The sequence below is a fragment of the Phyllostomus hastatus genome, unplaced genomic scaffold (assembly GCF_019186645.2).
Source record: "Phyllostomus hastatus isolate PE091 unplaced genomic scaffold, TTU_PhHast_1.1 phas_scaffold_39, whole genome shotgun sequence".
Taxonomy (NCBI): Eukaryota; Metazoa; Chordata; class Mammalia; order Chiroptera; family Phyllostomidae; genus Phyllostomus; species Phyllostomus hastatus.
In genome coordinates, this window is record NW_025334028.1 from 27,424,271 (window position 1) to 27,450,460 (window position 26,190).

The 26,190-nt window shown below is 39.5% G+C and overlaps 1 protein-coding gene and 1 non-coding gene across 3 annotated transcripts in view; one reads left to right on the forward strand and one right to left on the reverse strand.

Moving 5' to 3' along the window:
• Window positions 1–26,190, forward strand: part of ARHGEF38 (Rho guanine nucleotide exchange factor 38) — a 130,835-nt gene that overhangs the window by 99,822 nt on the left and 4,823 nt on the right. For both annotated transcript variants that reach the window (XM_045820334.1, XM_045820335.1), the window contains 8 exons: window positions 1,360–1,559; window positions 4,882–5,015; window positions 11,091–11,195; window positions 12,967–13,089; window positions 16,001–16,312; window positions 18,973–19,116; window positions 20,163–20,361; window positions 20,507–20,763. In XM_045820334.1, coding sequence (XP_045676290.1) covers window positions 1,360–1,559; window positions 4,882–5,015; window positions 11,091–11,195; window positions 12,967–13,089; window positions 16,001–16,312; window positions 18,973–19,116; window positions 20,163–20,361; window positions 20,507–20,763 — 1,474 coding nt within the window. The remainder of the gene's footprint in view (window positions 1–1,359; window positions 1,560–4,881; window positions 5,016–11,090; window positions 11,196–12,966; window positions 13,090–16,000; window positions 16,313–18,972; window positions 19,117–20,162; window positions 20,362–20,506; window positions 20,764–26,190) is intronic.
• LOC123806998 lies at window positions 17,671–17,777 on the reverse strand. Its single transcript, XR_006783570.1, has one exon. It is a non-coding gene; the product is annotated as a U6 spliceosomal RNA (small nuclear RNA).

Below are 26,190 nucleotides of genomic sequence, written 5' to 3' on the forward strand. Positions count from 1 at the left end.
GATAAGTTCAGTGTAAAATAAAAACACATTATATATCTGAGAAACCTATCACTTCAGTCTACAAGTATTCATTGAGAGAATACTAGATGTCATGCTGGAGAAATAGTGGTGACAGAGAAACTGAGCACAAACTGGTAAACAGAGAAGACGAGTTCAGATAGTGGTATGTGCTGTAGTGAAAATAAAACAGGAAGATGTGACAGAGAATGGCTCGTGTGTGTGTGTTGTGCCCGTACGCTCGTATGCACGGGGACGTTTCTTAGTTTCTCATTTTTTAAATGAAGAATTCAATTCGATGGTCTCTGAGTTGCCTTCAGATCTTATCTATTGAGGCAGCTTTTCTAATTTTGTTCAGTTTTTTTTAGATTCATTTCATTTTTCCAATTATGTGGTCTGTTGTCTATTCATGTGAGTACTTAAGAATAATAATTGAAGAATGAAAAATCCTTCTGTTGGGGCACGAAAAGTTCCTGTATTCTCTAGCTACTAAATAAAAACCTAAAGGAAAACAAATAAATATGTCTGTCTATCTGCCAGAAGGAACTCAAAGTATGATTTGCATCCATGTTTCATTTGCAATGTCTCTTCACTTGTCTCTTTGCATAAAGAGACTTTTAGAAACTACTGCATTCTGGCTGAAAAATGAGTGACAGTGGCTTGGACAATGACATGACCGAGCTTGAAGTTCACCTTTGTGGGGCTCTTTAAAGATTTGCTAGCTAAAAACAATTCCACACAAAAAGTCACAGAAAGCCATCACATGATACCAATAATTAGGGATAGTAATGGTATTTAGAGAACAATTGCATTTATTATAATTCTCTTTTGGGACTGATAGAACCTCTGAAACAATATAAATGCTACTTCTCAATTTGGTGGAAGAGAGAAGACAATGCTCTCTTTTGACTATACTTGGCAAGTCATTTGTTTAAATTTTTGAATAACGAGTTTCCTTTCCTCACTAATGATCACAAAAACACAATCAGTAAAAAGCATTTTTCTTGGTTGTCATTGGAAAATGCATTCTGAAATTGTTTGTTTCCCACTATTATTATAAAGCCTGTTATTTAAAAAAAAAAAAACAAATCTTTACATGGAACATGGATGGAAATCATGCTTTGAGTCCTCTTTGTGGACAGATACACTCACTTGTTTTTTGTAGGTTTTCTTTAGTAGTAGGATTTTTCAGCCTTGTTTCTTTGTTAATCACAGCTCTTGCTTTCATTTAGAAATTGTACATAGCCAAATGGATGGGGTGAGGAAGAGAAAGGTTCAGGAGTAATAAAAAAAATCACAGAACTTGAAAGGAGATACTGAGACAAATGTCTGTGGAACTGACAGTGTTTCTCTCCATTGCAGAGGCAAACCAAACTTGACCAACATGGGCTCCTTGATGATCAAACCCATCCAGCGTGTGACGAAATACCCCCTGCTACTGTGCGAACTTCGTAACTCCACCCCGCCCTCCCATCCGGACTTCAGAGCACTGGAGGATGCCTTCGCTGCAGTCAAAGACATTAACGTAAACATCAATGAACTTAAACGGCGGAAAGATTTAGGTAAGAAGAGATGTAATGAACTGGGTGGGTACTCTCCACAACTGGCCTGTTCTCTTTCTGTTTCTGAGACTCGGAATGTCTGAGCAGTTGGAGCAGTTGGAGCGATCACGATCATTTGATATCTCGAGTTAGAAGCTGGGGAAGAGAGTGTGGCTTTGCCTTGCCCGCTGGGTTCAGAAGATCATGAGGCACAAAAAAATGACCATTAAAAAAAATCAAACAGGTCTATACTCACCCCTGTGACCACTGCACGCCTGAGCACATACCGCGGGCTGAAGATACCCACAGCACACAGTCCTCGGTCCCTGGCACTGCGTGTGGTGAGGAGGACACACGGCAAGACCTGATAGCTGGAGCAGTGGGAAGCGAGAGCCAAAAAGTGGTGGGGAAAGGCACAGACCCAGGTGAGGGGCCCAAGCTAACACCTCAGCCCGCCTGGTTCTGGCACACAAAGAATGGCGATTTGGGGGCAGTAATTGTTCCATTGAAGGGAGCAAGTATATATTTTTTTTCTCAAATCAACAAATTATTGTTAACTCTTTGTTAGCTAAGATGTAAAATTGGTGTTTGAAGTAGAATGTAGATTTCAAAACCAAAGGCACAGTTACACGGTTCCCGTCATCAGGATGAACTGTGCCTTGGCAGAGATGGTGGGTCTGCCCTCGGGGGCAATATTCCCTTAATTTTTAATTAGTTGTGCACTTCTAACATGAACTCTCAACTCAACACTAAAGCAATGGCAGAGCTTTGGAACTGACTGCTCCAACCACCTCATTTATGTTTATTATTTTTATTTTCTATTTTTTTAATTCAAAAATTGTATTTATATTAATAACTTCAAATTATAAAGAAGGGTATAAGGTAAAAAGTGAAAGCAGTGGAGGAAAAGGTACCATAAACAAAATGCAAAGACAGCCCATAGACACATTATTGATTACTGTCTATTGATGTTAAATCAATAGTAAAAACACTTTAATACAACAAGTTAATAGTAGAAATAAGCAGCTTACAGTAAGACCAATAAGGTTTTCTTTATTGAGTTTATTGGGGTGACATTCATTAACAAAACCATGCAGGTTTCAAATCAAGAAAACACCATCTGCACACAGCATCATGTACCCTTCACCCAAAATAAAGTCTCTTTCCTTCCCTTTCCATCCCCCTTTGCCATCTTCCACTCCCCCCAACCCCCTTTCCCTCTGGCCATCACTACACCGTTGTCTGTCTCTATGTGTGATTATATAGATTATATATACATTTATATTCTTTTGCTTAATCCCTTCACCTTTTTTTCACCCAGCTATCCAACCCCTCTCCCTTCTGACAACTGTCAGTCTGTTCTATGTATCTATGTTTCTGTTTCTACTTTGTTAAATTATTTTGTTCTTTAGATTCCATGTACAGGTGAGGTCATATGGTATTTGTCTTTCTCTGACTGGCTTATTTCACTTAGCATAATATTCTCCAGAAGACCAATAAGTTTTTAAATGCTAAGCTTCACTAATAATCAGGGAAATATAAATTAAAATCACAATGACATATTATTCCCAGCCTATCAGATTGGCAAAAAGATTTTTAACAGATAATGTTAGTGCTGAGTTTCAATCTCTCAGTGAGAATGCAAATCGGAATCACCAGTTTAAAGAACAATTTGACAATATGTAGTGAACATGCATGTGTTGTATGTGTGTCATTGTATGTATGTACATATGTCATTGTAGTGAACACACAACAAAGACTGGGAAAATCAATCTCTAGATATTTGAGAAACGTTTGCCTATATGCTCATAGAAAGGTGTATTGGTAACTAGCATTGTTTATAATAGCAAGAGAAAGAAAGGAAGAAAAGAAAATGGCTTACGTATTTATTCAGATAATGAATAAACTGTATTTTATACACCGTGATACCTTGAGAACATAAAATTACAAACATTAATTAAAGTATATGTATCAATTGGATAAATCAAAAAATGCTGAGTTGTTTAAGAGTAAAGTATCAAGTGACTTAAGAAATATATAAGTTGGTACCATTTTTATAAAGATTTACATCATTCAAAAATAATACTATGTATTGTACAACTGCATATATATACAACAAAGGCATAAAAGTAAATGCAAAGACAGCAAGCCCATTATTTAGGATCACAATTCCCCGTAGAGATTGAAGATAGAGTTCAGAGAAGCTTCACCTGTTTTAACTTTTTAAATTAAAAAAAAATTGGAAAAAAGGCAAAATTAGGATTTGACAAAGCTAGGAGATAGATAATAGCTGTTATATTATTCTTTTTACTTTTGTGTTTGCTTAAAATATTTCAGTTTTAAAGAGAAAAACTTCTCCCATGATTTTAGTTTGCACAAGTGAGATTTTATCTAGTGTTCTCAGACTTTCTCTTTTTTTCTCTTCTCTCTCACTCTTCTTTCATTCCTTCCTGCAACATGGATGATGTACTATAGTTTGCTGGGGTTTTAATAACAAACAATCATATATCATGAACATTTTTTCAGTTAATATGGCCTTCTTTTTAATGGTTCCATAGTATTTCATTTATGAGTAAGTCATAATTTAGTAGACTATTCTTCTAGGGTAAATGTTTAGATTGTTTCCAATATTTTGCTGTTAGGAAAAAAAAGTGCTGTAGCAAACCAAACTTTGTAAGCTTATGGAATGCAGATTACCGTGCATGCACACCCTGGTCCTAGACTACAAATATTTTATTTTTTTTAAGATTCTGCCAAATTGTTCTGTATAAAAACTGTGTTAGTTTAATCCTCATCGACAGTATATAAGATTGCTTATCTCTCCAGACCCTTACAAAAAAAAGTTAGGAATATTTAACACTTGAACAATATGAGAAGTAAAAATTATTTTTAAGTTAAAAAAGTAAAGCTCAGAGGGTGACTCAGTTTACCCCAACTCTCCTTGCTAATGGGAAGCCACTCTAGGATTGGCAGTCTCCTTAGGCTGGATGTCCTTTCATGAGTTAGGTCCCAATGCTTCATTCTAGAGACTGCAGATGGCAAATATCCAAGAAGAGAGGAAGAGGTTTTATTTAGTATCTGGGATTTCTTTATCATGGGAGATAAGTGAACCTTGGGCTTTGAGGAGCTCACAGCCTTGGACAGCAGAGTGTCTGAAGGAGGCTGGGGTGGGTGGCTGGAGTCAGGACTGGGCAGTGGGGCTGGAGCATGTTGCATTTGCTGCAGAGAGCCAAAATCATGCGCATTTTACATTAAATGTAAATGCTAATCCTGTATACTTTGGATGAAGCACACTTTCTATGCTGCACATGTCCAGATATATCATTGCATTCTTTTGTTTCAGTTCTAAAATACAAGAAGAATGATGAGGATGAAACGTTTAAAGATAAATTGTCTAAGCTAAATATTCATTCAATTAGCAAGAAATCAAAGAGAATGACAAATTATCTAAAGATTCTGACCAGAGGAGAATCACAGGTAATTTTCTTTTGGGCCACATAAATTTTCCCGGGGAACATGAACACCGATATTTTGTTAGGTTTTGTCTTGCCATTACACAGCTGTTTCTAGAACACTGAGAATCAAGGTAATTGCCCAATGCTCTTATGCTGTTTCTCTCTCTCCCCGCACTTTTGAAGAAAATAAAGTGAGATGGGTTTGACACTATCTCAGCTGTTGTACTTCAGGCAAAGAGAGAGATGGACATAGGAAGGGACTCAAGAAAGGATGTCCCCGGAATCCTGACACTCACTGCCGACCCGCACACAATCTCACCCAGAGCAATGCCCTCCTTTCATCCCTGTTTTACTTCTGCTTTTTCTTTGTTTTCATTTTCAACAGCTGTATTGAGTTTTAATTAACATACTGTAAAACACACCCTTATAAGAACAATTCAATGGTTTTTAGTAAATGTGTAGAGTTTTAAAAAATGTATTGTTATTCTGTACAGTTGTCCCGATTTTCCCCCTTTGCCCTCCTGCACCCCACCTAACGCCCCACTCCCACAGTCAGTCCCCACCCTGTTGTCCATGTCCATGGGTCATTCATAGATGTTCTTCGATTAGTCCCTTCCCCTTCTTTCCACCGTTATTCCCCTCTCCCCTCCCCTCTGATCACTATCAATTTGTTCTTTATTTCCATGTGTCTGGTTCTATTTTGCTTGTTAATTTATTTTATTCATTACATTCCTCTTATAAGTGAGATCATATGGTATTTGTCCCTCACCACCTGGCTTATCTCACTTAGCATAATGCTCTCCAGTTCCATCTATGCTATTGCAAAAAGTAAAAATTCCGTCCTCTTTTTGCTACATAGTATTCCATTGTGTAAATGTACCACAGTTTTTTGATCCATTCATCTACCAGTGGGCAGTTAGGCTGTTTCCAGCATTTGCCTATTGTAAATAGCACTGCTATGAACGTAGGGGTGCATAAGTTCTTTTGAATTGGTGTTTTGGGGTTCTTAGGGTATGATCCCAGCAGTGGAATCACTGGGTCAAAAGGCAGTTCCACTTTTAGTTTTTTGAGGAAGTTCCATGCTGTCTTCCACAGTGGCTGCACCAGTCTGCATTCCCACCAACAGTGCACTAGGGTTCTTTTTCTTTCCACATCCTCACCAGGGCTTGTTGTTTGTTGATTTGTTTATGATGGCCATTCTAACAAATGTATGGTGCTATCTCATTGTGGCTTTAATTTGCATCTCTCTGATGGCTAGTGATGCTGAGCATCTTTTCATGTGTCCATGGGACATCTGTATGTCCTCCTTGGAGAAGTGTTTATTCTAGTCCTTTCCCTATTTTTTAATTGGATTATTTGTCTTCCTGGTGTTGAGTCAGATGAGTTCTTCATATATTTTGGAAATCAACCCCTTTTCCAATGTGTCATTGGCAAACATCAGATTGAATAAATTTTTCACCTTTTATTCCTGCTTTGGAAAAATCTCCCTTTCCTTTAAGTTTCCCTTAATGTTCATCTTATCTTTCTTTCACCTGCAGTAAAAAGTGTTTAGGTGAACACATTATTGTGATTTTTTCCTACCCCTTCTCCACTACATCTACCCCTTCCCACCCCCAGATATACATTATATTACTGGGCAATTATTTTGCATAAGATGTTTATCCTAACTTGAACCACATTCACCCCAACTCCTAATATATAACAGGTGGGTTAGCAAAGGCTCTCAAACTTTAATGTGCATAATAATTAGCTGAGGAGCATGCTAGAAGATTCAGGGGCTCCATCTGGTTCAAGGGTAGAATCTAGAAGTCTGTATTTTTATGAAGACACCAAAGATTTTGAAGCTAAATAACCCTGAAGTGTGCGACCAGTTGGACATACTTTAAGAATCACAAGGTAGGAAATTCCTGGCCTGGTGGTAATACAGTGGGCTTCTAACGAAATGTGGTCAAGAAGGTTCTTTAGATCCTATATACTATATTTTACCATGTATAATGCACACACATGGTTAATGCACATTATGTGTGGGATTATTATGCCAATTATTACACCAATGGTATGTGATCATTACATTGTGTATAATGCACATCCTTATTTTTCCCTCAAAAATTTGGGCAAAAAAGTACATGGCAGAATACAGTGGTACTTATTTCATCCTTTATTATGTTAACTTCTCCAATGGAGGTTCTTAATCTGAACTAGAGGCAACATCTGCCTCACTCTGTGCTGCTCTGTTCTCCTTTCTGCTTTTCCCATTGTCTTTGCAGCTCTCTGGCCACTGAGCTCGAAGTGGTCTCTTCCTCCTCTAGGTGCCTAACGAACTTCCTGAGTGTATCCCAGCTGTGGCACTTTAATATTTGCCACTATTTCCAGGAAGATATTAAGAACAAAATCTTGGAAATTGTCCAGATCTGGGTTTGAATCTCACCTCAGTCACTTAATATTTGTCTTTGGGGACATGAATTAAATTCAGTATAATCTTCAGTAAACTGGGGAACTATACCAGGACCTACACATGGCGTGGTTGTGAGGATTAAATGCAGTGATACATATAAAGAATGTACCCAACACAGGTGGGTAAGCACTCAAAATATATACTAGTATCATCATCTTCATCATTGTCATCATTGTTGTCATTGTCACTGCTATTATTTTATATCATTGCCTTGTATTATTATTTACCTTTTAATGTGCAGACTCCTTACCTCTCACGTGGATATAAACTCCTTTATGCATGGTGTATGAATCAGATCTTTTACTTTTTGTGTTTTATTATTGTTTTTTTGACATCTTTAAAAGGCCTGCTGACTAAGGAGACAGCTCAGCCCATGACTAGCCTGTTCTTAGAGATGGCCACGGGCTCAGCTGGGATCACTTCTTTCATGTGCAAACCAGCTGATCCAGAATCTAGAGTTCCAACCACCTCCTCACAGAATCCACACACCAGTGTTCCTCTGCCCTAAAGGCCAGGGTCAGCTAACAAGCACTCAGAGACCACCGGCTGTCCCCAAACCCAGAATTATTCAGACTGGTTAGCCCTGAACTGCTCACCCTGCCCCAATAAAGACTCTGGCTTTGACTTTGTCCTTGCTCCGTCTTGACACTTGACCAAGACCTAGTGGCCCCTCTGGGGCCCTGCACAACACGTGGTGATGCCCCTGTCTAGGAGTCATGAGTGTAACACACTTTGTCTGAGCCTTGTTGCTGTTTTCTCTCTGGCCACAGTGACTTTCCCACACCATATCCACATGGGCTTTCTTGGAACACATGCTTCTTATTATTCTTTTGCTTACTTCTTTCTGGTCTTCCAGGGACTCAGTGGGCCCACTGCATAAAGGAGGTAACTCCAGGCCTCTCCCCTCAATGTGGAGCTACAATGTGGGATGTTTGGGACACTTACAGTGTGTGGTCATAGGTCAGGGAAAGGAAAATCAAGATGTTTCAACTAAAGGCAGCAGTGATAAATCTGAACTGGGAATTCATGTGAGAAGAGACCATGGCTTCCAGAGGCATGTGGAAATGTGTGCAAACAATTCTCCCCTACTCTTTAAAATGTTGCTTCTGATTTGAGACAATTCTACTGTGAAACAGTAGACTGATCTTAATTCTGGGCAGGCTTTTGTGAAAGATGTTACATTCCTTAACATATTTATCATCAGCTCCTGATATTTTTCAACTGTGGACTGAAAGTGAATTATAGTTAAAATGGTCTGGAGGGATATTAATTAGATTTCCCCCCTAATCTTTTCAGAGGATGCCCTGTCAGCAATGAAGCATCTCACTGGTAATCAGAAAATCAGCTGCATTGGCTGGACTGTAGAAGAGATAAATCCCAAATCAGTCAGTTTTGCACTTGTCAGCAGCTCAAGGGAAATATTTGGTGAAGTTCGGATAAAACTGTTACCCAAGAGGAAGACTCTGTTCAATTCATCACACATGTATTGGACTCTCAGGTGCCAGACGCTGTCTAGAGACTGGGAATACAAAGAGGTTCTAAATTCAGACCAGTTGGCCTTGAATCCTGGTCCTGCCTATTAACAGGGGCAAGTTTCTTGAACTTCCTGTATTAGTTAGAAGAAAGGGCAAGCTTCTGTCACCAAGAGACTCCAGGGCATAAGCTTGACACAGCTCATCGTTTACTTCTCTCTCTCTTATCATAGTCGTGAGATGTGAGTCCAGATGGGCTCTTCCTCACGCCATGCTTCAGAAACCCAGCTCTCCCCAGTTTTGTGCTTTGCTGTTTCCTAAACATACTGTCTTCATCTTCCTGGTTGAAGCTGGGTTACTGCCAGGTCTTCACTCAAGTCCCAAGGATGGTGTTATCAGGCCAAGATTCAAAAATGGAATACATCACTTTTGCTTACATCTTACTTACCGAAACCCAGTGTCCAGGACAGAGCCAGCTGCCGGGGAACCTGGAAAGGGTGGTGACTGGCAGGGCCACTGTGTGTCTACCTTAAACTAGAGGTGCAGGTTCCACCAGCAAATGGATGACAGGGGAAACATTAACAATCTCTGCTACCTCCTGACACCTGTTTCTTGATCTCCAAAATTGGATTCATCAAGGCACCTATTCCATGGGGTTGTATCAGAATTCAAATGAGAAAAAAGAAGACAGAATTTAGCAGAGTGTCTGGAACATAGTGTTTAATCAATGTTAGTTATTATAATTAAGATTAAAATGCTTAATCGCAAATGCTTGCAATCCACTAGTGGAGAGAGTAGCTTAAATAACAAACTAATTTTGTCAAAGCACGTAGGAGGGAGTCATCCATTTTCTACAGTGAAAACGAGGAATGATAGGGAGGATTCACAGAGGGGGTGACAGTTGAGCAAGTTCTTAAAAAATAAACAGAATTTTTCAAGGCAGAAAAGGGACAGCAGCATATTCTAGCAAAATGAAGCAGCATGGCTTGACTCCAGAGAAGTAGAAATGAGCTATATTTCTCATAGTGTGTTCCTTGAGTCTCTTACTTTAGAAATCATCTGGGTCCCAGCCAAGACATACTAAACAAAATAGCTGGTGATGAATTTTTGAAAACTGCATGATAAAAAAACCTACCTTAGCCTATTGTTATATACGTAAAATTGAGTTAGAGCATCGACATCCTCAAGCAAAGCGTTCAAATTTTGTGTGGATTATGAAGAACTATGCTGCCCATTTAAACAAGAATGTTAGATAAACAATATTAAGGGGTTTAAAAATAAAAATGTCACCATTTTCTATGCAGTCAGCTCTAAGGTCAACTGTCTTAAACTAACAAATGTGTGAGCCGAAGACAGCTACGGTTAGCACCCAGCACCAAACTGCAGAAAACCCACCATACTTCACGAAACGTTTGTGTGTACACGCAGATTCTGCCTGCAGGGGCCTGTTTCTGACCTTGGCACAGCTGTTTCAATCACCAAGAAACCCTTCTCACCATTGAGCCATAGCGTGTATGCCCAGAAACTGCCACAGCACATAAGAACCATATTTTTCTGAATGCTTAACATGTGAGATAACAGAAAAAAATAACTGAATACACGTGATCACTGTCTGGACTGTGGAGTTTTCTTAACAGAGGGCTCATTTTGCTAAGATTATAATCTTTCAAATTGGAGTTCCTAAAGAATGATCACATTTCTTTTGCCTGGAACCTGAGAAAATTTTCTAAATAACCACTGTGGAGTCAATTGGAATGAGTCACAGCAGCAAAACTAGAAATTCCAGTCAATAGATCAAACTTTTATTTTAATTTCCACTTTACTTTTACTCATTATTTTATAAGCCCACAAATGTAACATAACTTAAGGGTACATACATCATACACGCCTTTGAAATCAGCAGAGAAAAGTTTCACGTCCCACCGCTCCTGGGACACAGGCGAAGCTCTGTGAGAACCGAACAGCAAGGGGAGCTGTGCCCCATGCTTTTGCTGCCCATCAGCCGTGCCGTGTGCTGGCACATGGGGAGTCTCCTGATTGTAAAAGGTTTTCTTTCATCTTAACAGGGAGAGTGTTGGTGATGTGCTGGGCCAATACGATCTGAGATATTCTTCTTTAACTATCAGATTCACTTGAGTCATAAAAATACATAATTTCATCTATGTTTTAGGTGAAAGACAACACCTTTAATAGAGAAGAAAAGCTCTTTAGATCTTTAGAAAAGACCGTGAGGCACTGTGTGAAGAACGTGTCGTTCTGTCTTCAACACATACAGGTAGGGGAAACACGGCTGTCTTCAGTGTTTCTACTATTAGGTACTGAAGTCCATGATTACCACGAAGAGCAAATGTGACTGTTCATTCATTACATGATGACGCCTACTGCATCAAATGTGAGGGACTGCCAGCTGCTGGTGAGGAAAGCCAATATAAAGACTCAGATTTTGTCCTTTGTTCCCTTATCTGCTCAGCCCTTCCCCAGCCCCAATCACCCGGCTGTCAGGCGTTTGCTGTCATGTGATAGGCATGGGTCATCAGCATGTTTTCCTGGAGATGAGCTCAGTAATGCAAATTGCAGACAAGGCAGAAATTTCCTTTGTTTATTTCATCTGACTATTCTAGGATATCTCTTCCCAGTACCCAAAACACATACTCGCAGATTTAAGAGTAGAACTGAAAGAAAGAAGATAATCAAAGAGGGACATAAAATAAAATTAGAAATTCTAAAGTAAAAAGTGCATAACATACAGGCCTTTTCAAAAACCCACAAAGCCCATGTCTGGGTCTCAGATTTAGCTGTATGCTCCCCAGCAGCTGACCCCCCAAAAGGCATGTGATCATGGTTCTGAGGACCTCTGTGTGTTTTACAACCAGCACTTTTTAATGCCCCCTTTACAGCTCTGAAAGAAATTAATAGATAATTCAACCTTAGGTAGGTAGGCATACATAAAAGAAAACCAATATAAATGAAAATAAATTCTAACAAAATGATGCAAATTAAAATATGCAAATGCTCCCACACAACCATAGTAAATGACAAAAATACCCCACAACTTTCCAGTCCACTACAAGGTTTTGCTGCCCTTGTTGAGAAGCAGACTTAAACAAAGCAATTGGAGTGCAGTATACTTCTATTCATTAGGCATACCAGACTGGAGTTTGTTCTAATGGATCTCATAGAAGAAACAACATCCCGACAATTGTCATAACTATGCAACGTAGATGGTGAGCAGAATTGCATGTAGGCCAGTTAATAATTGATTCCCATCCCATTTTCCAGTTTTTCTGTTTGATATCTGTTTTTGGAATCCAATCTTTGCATACTTAGATAAATTATCACAGCCAAAGAGGATTGACAGGCACACAATCATTTGGTGAAAAGGTTCTATGCTATGTAACCGAAAAGCCACATTCTTTTCTTATTTATTAACTGATGCAAAGCTTGATTTTACAATTAGGTTTACTAATCTCTTCCTAAAGCACTGCCTTCTGTGAAAAGAAAACCCATACTTATCTTTAACAGCCAGAGGACAGTGGGAACCCTGCTCTTGGTACACATTTTACTCAGAGGACAGTAGGGCACATTTTAAGGAGTTACACATTTTAAGGAGAAAATGCCTCTTGGGAACATTTACAGGAAAGTCTTATATTTCCACTGACTGTTTCAACAAAAATGTGAGCATCTTCTCTTAAAAAGATCATTACATGCACTAAGGAAAACTGAAGACATAAATCAAAGAGGAGTGATTTTTTTGAAAATGAGGGATCTCTAAGAATTGAATGCTGAAGAATAGCCAAGCAGGGAATTCAATAAAAGAGAGTGCCATCCAGAACAGTATGAGACATGGGGGAAAGTGAAGAATAGATTGTAACAAGTAACCCGACTATACGGGGTATTCATGAATTTTTTCCCTTTCTTTTTTTTTTTCTTCTTCACACCTCTCAGTGGGAATGGAGAGCTCTGATGATGAAGTGTCTGTCTGGGATATGTGAACTTGTACTGACTTCAGAACTTGCCCTTTGTGTGACTTTGTTTTTGGGTTTCAGGAGGCTGTGGGCTCACCTCTGCAGAGTGTAAAGGAGCTCCAGGAGATTTCCTGCATCAAGGATGAGGAGGAGAGAGCCCACTCGGAGGCCCCGAGTCATGCCTCAAATCCCTGCGATGACTTTGTGAGTCATTTATCTTCATAGAGAAATGCAAATTAAATAATAGGTTTAAAGGAAAAACTGCTTTTCATTCACTTTTCTGAAGTTAGAAATAAAACATGCACTAAAGCAAATACTAATGTAAAATTTGGTGCATTTAAAACAGGAGATTTTATCATTAAATATTTTCAAGTGGACTAGTGAAGATTTCACTGTAATAAAAATTTAAGAGGGCCCCAGATTGTGTTTCTAGGGGGTTGTGTCTGTACCACTAATGTCAACATTTACTGAAGTCTGCATGTGATAGAGCGAGGACTTACTAACTTAGAAAGTTGTGACTTGTCTTAAAGGAGTCTCTGGAAAATCCCGGAGTCCTTGCAGGAGGCATGAATACCCTCTCCAAAGGTGTGACTTTTATTAACATACTGTAGGCTACAAGTAAAGCCTTTTTATTGAGAAAACATGTTCACATAAGAGTCATATATTATTTCTCCTGTTCTGTGGTAAATACTTGTTTTCTAAGAGTTCTGTAACATACACAGAATCATAAAACATAGTTTGGGAATCATGAAAACATACTTGAGCCAAGAAAATGTTTGTGAGGTAAGCTAGTCTGACTAATACTTATTTTAATTTAGCATCTTGTGCTCCAGAGGTATTGTTATTTCATAAGCGCAATTCAAGTATATTATATAAAAATATATAATGGTCTCCTTCATCATCTGGAAGGTCCTGGAAAGTGGCATTTTTGTGTCGGCATTACTGGCATTTTGGGTCAGACAAATCTTCATTGAGTGGCCCTGTGTTGAAGGCTGTTCAGCTTCCTGGCATGGCAGGCTCTAAATCTCAGTAAAGTCCCTCCGTCTCAGGTCGTGACATCCACTGAATAGCCCCACATATTTCCGAGTCCTAGGAAATGATAGCCTCCACAATTGTAGAAAGGCACTGAGAAGCATCTTGCTTTCCTGGCACGGGAAACAGAAAGTTCAGATTACATCTGAACTAACATGATAGATTAGATGAATGAGAGATGGAGGGAGGGAGAGGAGTTTTATGACACATATTAAATGGAAATAGTGTGGCCAGTTCTTACACATTTTCTGGGCTTAATTACAGACAGCACGTTTTGGAAAAGTTCATAAGGGTTTGCTCTTTATTTTAATTCTAATTCATTAACTAAGTCAATGAGTATTTATTGAGCGCCATGTAAAAACATGGTTTATAGCTTCTCTCTCATTAAGAATGCTCCAGAATCTGACAGAAGAAAGAGACAAGGTGTCCTTTCTTATCTTTCATAAAACAACAAGATGATAAATTAGGATAACTTTAAATGATTATCAGAAAAATTCAACATAAAAGTAACTTTTTGCAGATAATGTATATTTAAACTCTACTTAAAAATCAAACATCTATCTGAAGGCACAGCAGTTTTTATCTAACCATGAAACATGCTTTTCTGCACATTTTGTATGGGGAAAATATTAAAATAAAATAGATTCTTATTTATTCCAACTATGACTCCTGTGCGCAGGTGAATTGGTTCGTGTCTATAGCTCACAGGACACGCATGTAATTACAATGTAATAATGTAACTAGACTGCCCATAGAGTCCAGTCATGTCGCAAACACAGCAGTTTACCCCAGAAGAGTAAACGGATTCTTTACTCAGTCAAAGGACTCATTTAGCAGTCTGCAAGTATATGTAGATTACTTTATAAATTAGACATCAAATTTAATCTGGGTTGGCTATTGCTAGCACCAATAAGAGACTGGTTTCTCTTCTCTTCTAGATTTCCCATGAGTTCAAAGTTCCCAGAGACCATTTAAGTTTGTTAATAGCAGCTGCTGCTCGGATCTGATACCCTAGGACATCTTTTGGGGCACAGAAGGAAACTTGCTTCCAAACTGCCGTAACATAGTCACAAAACCCAAGCACGTATCACAAAGGGTAAAGCTGGGTGGTCAGCAAACAGGATGCAAGTGCCCTTCAGAGTTAGAAGGGGAGAAAGGGAGAATTAGAAGGGGAGAAGGGGAGAATTTAATTTTCTCTGTAGAGAAAATTAAATATCAGGTGCTCAGTTTCTGGCATGGGGTTGGGCATTAATATTAAATTCATTTTTAATGACTCAGACCTAAAAATGAAACACTTTAGGAGACAGAATCAGCATCAGCTTAATTCTTCACTGTATTTAAAGAGGAAGCAATACTCTGGTCACAGGAGCAAAATACCTGTAACAAGGAGGTACTATCTGTAAAAGGGATACAATTCCACTACCAAACCAGGGTAGCCACAAAATTGGGGCAGATGTGAAAGGAATAGAAGACAGTCTCTTCTAGGACTATCTTCCTTTTGTTGCCAGCAAAAGCAATATGGTGAATTATCTATGCAGTTTTTTTTTAATTGATTTTAGAGAGAAAGGGAGGGAGAAAACCCTCAATTTGTTTATGCATTCCACTTCTTTATGTATTTATTGGTTGATTCTTGAATGTGCCCTGACCTGACTGCAACCTTGGCCTATCAGGTAGATGCTCTAATGCATCTAATCAATGCATCTAATCTAGATGCTCTGGCCAGGGGCTACGGTCTTGGCAGCCAAAGGGTAGAGATCACCTCCTCCCCCCAGTACCCCCTCCCAACTCCTTTGTTGGCTCTGGGATGAGAAAGAAGGGAAAGGGGAAAGTGTGGAAGGAGACGATCCCAATGAAAAAACAGCAGCTATAGAGAAAAAGGTGGAGCATATTTGGGGTGTGCAGTCTTCAACTTTTATATTCTTTTTCCTTCTCACCCTTCAGATTCAGTGTTAGAGTCTACACCTCTGTTTGAAGTCCTTGAACAGATTAGCTAGACGTGGCTAATCTGTGCTCCTGCCGGGAGGAGTGAGCCCACTGATAACCCGGGGGATCTTCTGTGACAGGCTGTTTCCTCCTTTGGCAGGCAGCTCATTTACAGAAGCTCGTGCTGACGCCCCTGGCAGCCCTGCTGTCCCTGTTCCCAGGGCCTCACAAGCTCATCCAGAAACGCTATGACAAACTGCTGGACTACAACAGCTACCTGCAGGGGGCAGCAGGAGACGAATCGGACTTGGCCAAGAAGGAGTATGAGGCCCTCAACGCCCAGCTTGTGGAAGAGCTCCAGGTGTTCAACCAGGCCGCGCGGAAGATCCTGTGGAACAGTCTGTGCAGTTTCATCACCCTCCTCAGGGACCTGGCGCTGGTGGTACAGAGGCTTTATTCCACCGTGGTGCCGGTAAGCGCAGCGCCAGAACCCAGCCACCTGAGTCTGTGGCGTCTATTAGAAACCGCACGCGTGCAAATCAGCCGTGCTGATAGCCTGCGTGAGCACGGTGCGTGTCCGTGCCTGTGTGGTTTTCAGTTTAATTGAAGCCAGATAGCCTTCTGCTTCTTTTCTCTATTTAGGAAGCTAAAAGAGTTTCCTTACTCAGGTTTGCCATAACTTCCGCACTTGCAGTTTGCTTGAGAGATTCCTCTTCAAACGCCAACCCACTTTGTGCTTTGCTCCTTTCGCTGATGAAACCAATTTCGCTCCACCTGCCTGATGCTGTGTGTCAGCTTCTCGATTTGTATTTTGCATTCTTTTCTCATTCAATAGTTTTCCAGTGTTAACCATGATTAAGATGTGGACCCAAAAAGGAGGCCATCGCAGCGTAATGACAGTGGTAGGGTGATTGTCAAACCAGTCCTCATTTGCTTTTGCTTTCCTCCAAAGAAGAGAAGCCCGGACCTGTGTGTGCGCGAATACATGCACACATCTCAGGTAGCCTTCCATTAGGATGACAGTGTTCACCCTTCTTCATCTCATGGCACACATAAACTTAATTACTATAAAATTCTGCAGCACACACACAAAATACATATTTTTTTTGCTGATCTGAAAAAAATTAGTATAATTTTGATTCATTTATACTGATGGTCATTGTTGTGTGTTGGCTGTTGTCATTTCTTTATTTGACAATCTAAGGGAAAACAGGTCAGTGCCCCTGACTAAACAGTCAGGTGTTGCCTGTTTTAAACATTCTTTGCAGCACACCAGTGTGCCGTGGTACACTGCCTGAAAATCCCTGCATTAAGATCTGGTTTTATAATTATTTTCTGAAGAGGGAGAAAGATATTTACAACCTAAGGTCAACTTTAAAATATCAGTTTGCTTTCTTGGTCTTTCATGTCAAGTGTATTGGTTCTCATTCAGCTGGCTAGATATTTAATGGACATTTGGAAAAATTGTCTCTATTTTTTATTGTGTATCTAACTTTCAACTTTTCCTTTGAATTAAATTATATTGAATCAAAAGATGCTACGTTTACACGGTTCAAAAGGCAAAACTATGTAAAAATATATAAGCACCCGCTCGTGTCTCCCAGCCATCCCGCCTTCTGCTCCCACCCCCGTGATTATTCATTTATTTTCACCCACCTGCGGCTCCTGTATGACATTTTTTAAATTTACTTTTAATGGGCTAAAGATAGTTTATTCAATGAATGGTGTTGGGAAAATTGAACAGATACATGCAAAAAAAATGAAATTAGACCACCTTCTTATGCCACACACAAGAATACATTTAAAATGGATTAAAGGCTTAAATGTTAAAAAAATATGGAACACTTCATGAATTTGCATGTCATCCTTGCACAGGGGCCATGCTAACCTTCTCTATACCATTCCAATTTTAGTGTATGTGCCGCTGAAGCAAGCACTCCTGTGTGACATTAAAAGTACATTCTGATACATACTGTTACTTCCTACATAAAACTAGCAAATTGCTTTTTAATATCCTGAGGAGGCGTCCATGTCCATACACAGGACTGCATCACCCCTTTTACAGCTTTATACCTGTCTACTGCATAGGTGTGTTGCCGAGTATTACCAGCCTGCTATTCGGGGTTGGAGGGCGGGGGAGGGAAGAGGCAATCACCAAGCTCCACTGAAATGTGAAAGAATCTGGGGATCCAGTTGCTTCGTAACAGCTCCAATTGTCTCTAACTACAAAACTAATTTTGCCAAATGTGATGGTAGGAAACAACCAGTAGTCATTTATTATCATTGCCTCTCATGGTTCTGGGGGGCCCTTGGGCTCAGATCATCATTCTCAATATTGCTCATGAGGTTGCAGTCAAATGACAGATGGGGCTCGAGTCATTGCAAAGATGCCCTCAGGCCTTTACAGGCTGAGGATGGGATGAGGATGGGAGTCAAACAGCTGGGAACTGGAACAGTAGGGCTCCATACACCCCCCTCTCTCCTTCTCTCCTCTCCTCTCTGATATCTCAACATGGGCTTTTGATATCCTGACATAACGCAACTAGACTTCTTCTATGGTAATGAAAGTCTCCCTCGAGTGAGTGTCCCAAGAGAAACCAATAGATATTGTGATCTTTTCGAACTTAATTTTGAGAGTCAGACAGCATCATTTCCATTGTTCTGTTCATGTCAACATTCTCCTCGTTGAGGCAAGAGTAAAGGCCCACCCAGTTCTGAGGGAAAGGGACATGGATTCCATCCACCTCTTGGTGGAAAGCACATCAAAAAATTCTCTGATTTGTTTTAAAACAACTTACCCTCTTTCTGCTTCACACTATCCCACTCCAGTACCTGGAAGGTGACTACTGCCATCAATTCCTGAGCCTTTAGAAAGAAATTTATTGCTATTTTCTTTTTCTGTTCTCCTTTTATTAGGCTTGAATCTTTGAAAAAAATCATCTCTATCATTTTAATAGGATTTCTGGGTGCAGAAAATTAGACCATTTTTATCTGGAAGTTCTAACATTGGACTAATTTTTCACTGTGGAGCTATCATGTACTTTCTCAACTGCCCTTCACAGCTCTGCAAATTAGGTACCTAAATGGTTAAATAGTTGCCTGGGAACAAAGCCATATTATTTCTACCTACAGGTACCACTGTTGGTTTCAAACATCTCTGAAATACAGAATAGAGTACTAGAAGAAGTTCAAAATCTAAATTTTGTCAAGGATAACAGTGCCACATTTATTGAGAGGAAACTTAGTTTTGAAAAGAAGAAGCCTGGGCAAATTCCGGTGAGTGTGGTAACATTCATGGTAGTGATGGCTGTCAGTTCTTTGCCTTTTTAAAATCACAATATATTATTTTCCATATCACTTGTCTCATTGTAATATCCTATAATTTACACACTTATTTTAAATTTTAAAAAGATTTTATTTATTATTTTTAGACAGAGGGGAAGGAGGGAGAGAGAGAGGGAGAAAAACATCTCTGTGTGGTTGCCTCTCATGCACACTTCGCTGGGGACCTGGGCTGCAACCCAGGCATGTGCCCTCGCTGGGAGTGGAACTGGTGACCCTTTGGTTTGCAGGCTGGTGCTCCATCCACGGAGCTACACCAGTCAGGGCTACACACTTATTTTATACAGAATTTTTTTGTCCATTTCACACTCTCTGTGAACTCTGTAAGGTTATAGATATTTCTCTGTTTTGTACATAATGTATTCCAAGCAACTAAAATGGTGCCTGATACAAAGTAGATACTCTATATGTATTTGTTGAATAAATGAATATAATTTTATGGAATAAAAGTGTATAGTTTAAAACTTTCATTTTTTTCTAAATAAGGAATGTCAGGCTCCAGAGATGAAGTGACTTTCTCAGAGTCACTTAGTGGCAGAGCTGGGACGGAGTCAGACCTCCTGACTTCTGTATAGTTTACTGATATTATTTCCCCTCTCAAAAGACATGCTCGTGTATGAGTTACTTAATTAAATATTATTTATCAAGTGCTTAATATGCAAGGGACTGTCTAGAGTGTGACAAAAAAACCTAAAAATTTGTCCAACATATAAGAGGGATTAGAACCCCCGCCTTTTTATTTTCTTTGAATTTTCTTTCTTCTCTACAATACTGCCCTCATGTGCTAAGTAGAGATTTTTTTCCACTGTATAACTCACCTGAATACTTTACAATGATAACCCGATCTGTGCCTCAACACTGAAATAATCCCAAATCTATGTATGACTTCAACATTTTAAAAATTTCCAGAGTATTTATCAACCCAGTGAGGGTTTTATTATACATCTATCTAAACCAAAATTTCTCCTTATTTCTCCCAGCCAGAAGTGCCACATCAAACTGACACTCACCGCTCCAAGCTTCTATCCACATACAGTACAGAGGAACTCTACCAAGCTAAGCGCAAGTGCAACGCTACGCAAGAGTATGACATCGATCTTCTAGAAGGGGAGTTGGTGGCTGTGATGGAGCAGAAAGATCCATTGGGGAGTACTAGCAGGTGGCTTGTTGACACAGGAAGTAAGTGTTCTGCCTGAGGTGCACAGGACTACCACATCTCCTCTGGGGGAGCTTCTCCCAGGACCTTTGTGTGCTTCTCTAAACGCAGATGCTGGGAGGTGTACACAAATGACCTTGTTTCTTCTTTCTTTTTATTCCTGCCCAGTTATAAAAGGGTATGTGTACTCTTCCTTCCTAAAACCGTACAATCCAGCAAAAGTACAGAAGGAAGGTGATGAGAGCAAGTCCTTCAATGATGATTTTGATAACATCAGCCTCTTCGTGTCTGCGCGGCCAGCGAGGGACAGTGTCACGAGCACCCCGGAAGGTAGCATAAGCGACAGCAGTTCATCTCTCAGTGGCACAGGTGGAAAGTTTGAGACAAACGGCACTGACGACAGTTTTCAAGAGGTAGATGAACAGGTAAGAATTTCAACCTTGAGGTAAAAATGCTCAGCTGTTCAAATCACGAAAGATGTTCTTGCTAATGGGGCTCTCTTGTACTTTAAGACTTGGTACAAGAGCATCAACTTTGACATCAGGAAGACCTGACTCTGTTAGCACTTATTGTCTGTGTGAGTTTTTTTGCAAGGAGTTCATTCTCAGAGACTGTTGCCTCGAATGCAGGAAAGAGGGGAGTAATTCCTAGTTTGCAGATTGGTGTGAGGATTAGAGATAATGTGTGCAGGGAAAGTGTGCAGCGCAGAGTGGACACTCAGTAAACAGCAGTGTGGCCGTTACCATCCTGCTGTGATGTGCTGAGAGTGAAGGTGGTCTATTCATACTCCCCACTGGGGAAAACAGCTCAGCCTGAACAGATTGCCAGCAGCGTGTGGAAAATTGTTCCTGATTCTTCTGAGAGCAATATTTCCATTGTTTTCTATGAATTGGACATTTTTAATCTTGTATAATAATATATACTACATACTGTATACCGAAATGTTAAGAGCTACTTTTCCCTCACTGCATCAGTGCAAAGGCTATTGGGATGATCCTTTGGCAAAGTAATGTTAACTATAATGTAGGCTTTCTTCCTTTGACCCCAGAGAGTTTCAATCCATTTAACTGTTAATCCCCAACTGGTGACCAACTAATTGTTATTTTTAATCTGCTTTTCCCTATAGTGGCTTTTTATTAATTTTGTTTTTTACAAGGGTAATACATGTTATTTGTGAAAAATTTAAAAAGTAGAAAGATTATATATGAATTATAAATAAGGGTCTTTATTCTCTCCCCAGTTATTCTCTGATTCAGAGACAATATTCAAGCATATCTTTCCAGACATTGTGCTCACACAAACACATATGTGAGTGGGAACATGCATGCATCACACATACAAGCACAAGTGTGAGTGGGAACATGCATCATTACACATGCAAACATATATGTGAGTGGGAGTGTGCACGTGCTACACATACAAACATGCAGGTGGGGACACATGCAGACACATATGTGAGTGTGTACACACATGCTACATATGAGGGTGCACATGTGAGTGGGAACATTTATGCACTACGCACGAAACACATATGTGGATGGGAACACACATGCACTGAGTTTTTTTAATAAATGTAGTTTAGACAACAGTACCTAAATATCTACCTTAATTTTTAAGGCAAATCTGCATAGCATTCCTTTTTGTGGATATATCATAATTTATAAAGCTATTACCCTAGTAACAAACATTTAGAATATTTGGGATCTTTAAAATTTCAAACAATATTTTAGGCAAGACCTTTGTTCATCTATTTTGTGCACATATATGAATATGTCTGTAGGGCAAATTTCTAAAAATATTAGAGTAAGAAAGGATGTATATATTTAAAATCTTGATAGACATTGCCATACTACTCTCCATAAATATTTTATCTATTCAGTGTCTTCATCAACAACACATGGATTGCCATCCCATTCATGATTGATACTTTAAAAAAATCTTTATTTTAAAAAAGCAGGTTCATGTAATGTTTTATTTATATACCATAAAATTAACTGATTTTGAGTATGCACTTCAACAACTCTCAGTGTATCCCCAGGGCTGTGTGACCGCCACCCAAACCCCACTGTAGCACACTCCCTTTACGCTAAAGGTCCTCTGCATCCATTCGCAGTCACTCTTCTTTTTCACTTCCAGCCCCAGGGAGTCGTCAGTCTATTTTTGTCCTCCATAGATTTTCCTTTTCTCTATGTTTCATATTAATGAGATCATGCAATATGTGGTATTCTGCATCTGGTTCTTTCACTTAGCATAATTTTTTTGAGATTCATCTCTGCTATAGTATGTGTATGTACTTTGTTGCTTTTATTAGCTAATAGTGTTTTATTCTATGGAGATAGCATATATTGTTCATCCATTTATAAGCTGATGAGCATTTTGGGTAATTTCTATTATAAATAACTCTGCTATCAACATTTGTGTGCAAGGCCTTGTGTGAATTTAATTTCTCTCAAGTAGATACCTTGCAGTGGAATTGCTTGCTGATATAGTAAATTTATGCTTGACTTTTTAAGAAACTGATGGATTGTTATTCGAAGTGGCTGCATGATTTTACATACCCAATAGCAATGTATGAGGATTGTGGATTACAGTTTCTTCATATCGTTGCCTTACTTTCCATCTTTTCTATTATAACCATCTTAATGGGAAACCGGTGGTATCTCACTGTGGATCTAATTTGCATTTCCCTATATGACTCATGCTGTTGAGTATCTTCCCTGTACTTATTGGCCATTTCTGTATCTTCTTTGGTGAAATGTCTTTTCAAATATTTGTCTATTTTAAAATGGGGTCATTTGTCTCCTATTATTTGATGCAAGGGTTCCTGGTATACTCTGGCTGCAGTTCTTTATCATGTATAAAATTTGCAAACATTTTCTCTTAGCCATAACCAATTCTTAACTTCTCTAGAAACTACTATGTGTTCTTATCACTTTCCTGTCTTGGTCCTGAGCCTTCAAAACACAATTTTTCTATTACTTCTTTAGACTTTTAGTCTCTTCATTGTTTCTATAATATCGCATTATAATACCACCCAATACATGAACCAGTGAAATCTATATACCTGATTAAATGCCCTGGCAGACTGTGCCTTACCCCTATAACCTAGAAAGAAATTTGAGGACCATATTTGTCAAGACACCCTAAAGCAAGCTTGATGTTGACTTCTAGTCCTAACTTGGCTTTACTTTTTAGAGTAAGTACCTCACTTAGGTTCATTCAGCGTGGGATTTGTAGTCTAAAACTACATCTAGTTACTACCAGCTGCTACTTGCAAAGTAAGGCTTTGAGTAATCTTATCAATCTGTCCATTAAAAGTTTCCATTACCAAAAGGAAAAAATGAAGTAATTTTCTTTTGCTCAAAACAGAAAGTATATTGATGGTATCTCTCCACAAAGCGCTATTTGTTCTTTTCTTTTCCTCTCAATTTGGAACCAATTGAAGATAGACCCTTATGTCAGGAATGTAAATATTAGCATTATTACTAATATAGTGGGATTAGAAAATACACAGCTTGCCTCCTTGGCCAAATAGGATCCCCTATATTCCCTCTGAGTTGAAATAACCCAGCCCAAATGGCAGGTTTCTCCTGTGTGTGGGCAAAGTCTGCCCCATAAAGTTAATACAAGTTGAAGAGAGTACACTTGTTGGAAACCCCAGTACAAGGAAGAGAAGTAAAGGCTGCATAGGAATATTTCCCTTAATTGCAGCCAGTAGATGAAAATGCCCAGTATTTTTGATTGTCCTCATCTTGCAACTGCTGTTCATCCCTTGGAAACAGGGAAAGCCTATCCAACCTCCCTAATCCTTGCCACAGGATTGATGTTTCTATTCTGTTGGCTCTTAGAAAGTGTGGAGGGATGAACATGGTTAACCTCCCATAAGTTTGGTCTGACAGTCTAAGCGGACAAAACACTGTAGAGGTCCCTGTAAGGTGATTGAAAAGTGGGAACAAATTGTATCATCTTTGTGAACAGTGAGAATACACTCTATGTTATAATGTACACATCTGAGTTACCCTACAAAGCAATTTTCTGTGTGGCTATTTAGACTTTTGTTCTGGATTTTACATTATTAGGAATATCAACTGAAACCTGTACTGGCTTAATTGGCTGACAGTTTGGGTCGGCATTTCTTTCCCTATCCTTTCCTACCATGGCAGCCAAACTTCTGCTCTCCTCCAGAATTGCAAGGGGGAGGGGTGTTATCAGCTGTAATCCAGTCTTATTGATGGATGTAGTGAATCTTGACAGTAACTACAGATGGATGGGTAGCCTTGGCCTGTGCTTGACAGTCAGGGGACTCTGTGGGGCCTAAAAGTCAGTCGGAAACACCCAGGTTCTGACTGACTTAATATCTAGTGTCTCTGTGATTTTTTACACTAAACTGTTTTTAAGCTGAAAGAACTCAAAAAATAAAAGGGTCCATGAATGGGATTTGGGAGATTTCATGAATCTCCTCAAACATGCTGCAAATAGTGTGCTCATGAATATAACTAGGGTAAAAGAAGTCTGTATCTTTCTTTCACTAGATTTTCCCAGAGAAACTCTATTTAAAAATTAGGTTAGAAATCACTGCTCTAGAGCCTTAAGTTATTTACCCATTCTTCCACTCAAGGAAGAAGAAAAGTTATTGGGTAAGGAGCCTCCAGTATATTCTAGGACAGTTATAGTGGATCAGGAGTCTTACATGTAGGCTAAAAATATAACTTAGCATCTATAGTGGGAAACTTTTCTTCATGAAAGAGAGTACCTACTAGATGAGATACCATGCCAGGTGTGAGCGGGAGGGCTGGTCACTCACTGGGGCCTTGGAACCAACTCATTCAGAGTCCTCCCTGCACATTCCACACAGAAAGCAGGGACTTTATCTAAGTGTTTTGGAAGCTCTCTTGAATGATAATTCAGAGGTTCTGTAGAATAATGGGATGAACGAATGGATATTCATAGTCTGACAGGACTGGTTTATAGTAAAAGACTTAATTTTTAACTTCTCAACTTCTTTTCTAACTACTTTATGCTACATCAAAAAGCATAGCAGTCAAACAAATATGCCTTCCCATTGTAATGTACTGCTCCCTTTTGCTCATCAAATAGTGACTACATGAATTAGTTTTCTGTGCTGCATAACAAATGCTCGCGAACTAAGTAGCTTAAAACAACATACTTGCATCGCCTCACCAGTGTGGGGGGGCAGCAATCCAAGCACAGATTAGTTAGCTGGGCGCCCTGCTTAACATCTCACATAGCTGTGACCTGGACTGGCCACCTGTGCTCTTTTTGAAACTTGGGATTCTCTTCCAAGCTTGTGGTTGTTGGCTGAATTCAGTGCCAGTAGGATGGAGGCCTCTATTTTCCCGCTAGACATCAGCCAAGGACAAAATTCAACACCTAGAGGCTGCTCTCAGATCCTTGCATGTGGCGATCTCTGTAGCAGTCCGCCGCATGGTTGTTTGCTTCTTCAGGGCCAGCAGGCGAGAGTCTCTCTGGCTTTAAATCTCTCCCTTCAGAGAAGGCCTAGACTCTCTTTTAAAGCACCTCATTATGTCAGGATACTCAGATAATCTTTACCTAATTGAAAGTCAACTTACTAGGGGTCATATTAGGCACTTCTGCAAAATCCCTTTACATTTGCCATATGACGTAACCTGATCACAGGAATGTGTGTCATATTCACCATGGGGATTGTATATTACAGAGGTGTGTAACAGGAAGTGGTAACCTTGGGTTCCACCTTTGAATTCTGCCTACCTCAGTCTCTGAGATGACTCCTGTGGCTAGCAGGATGTTGGGCTACTGTGATGCAATCTTTGGTGCTTCTCAAAGGATCAGACTTAATAATGACTAAAACC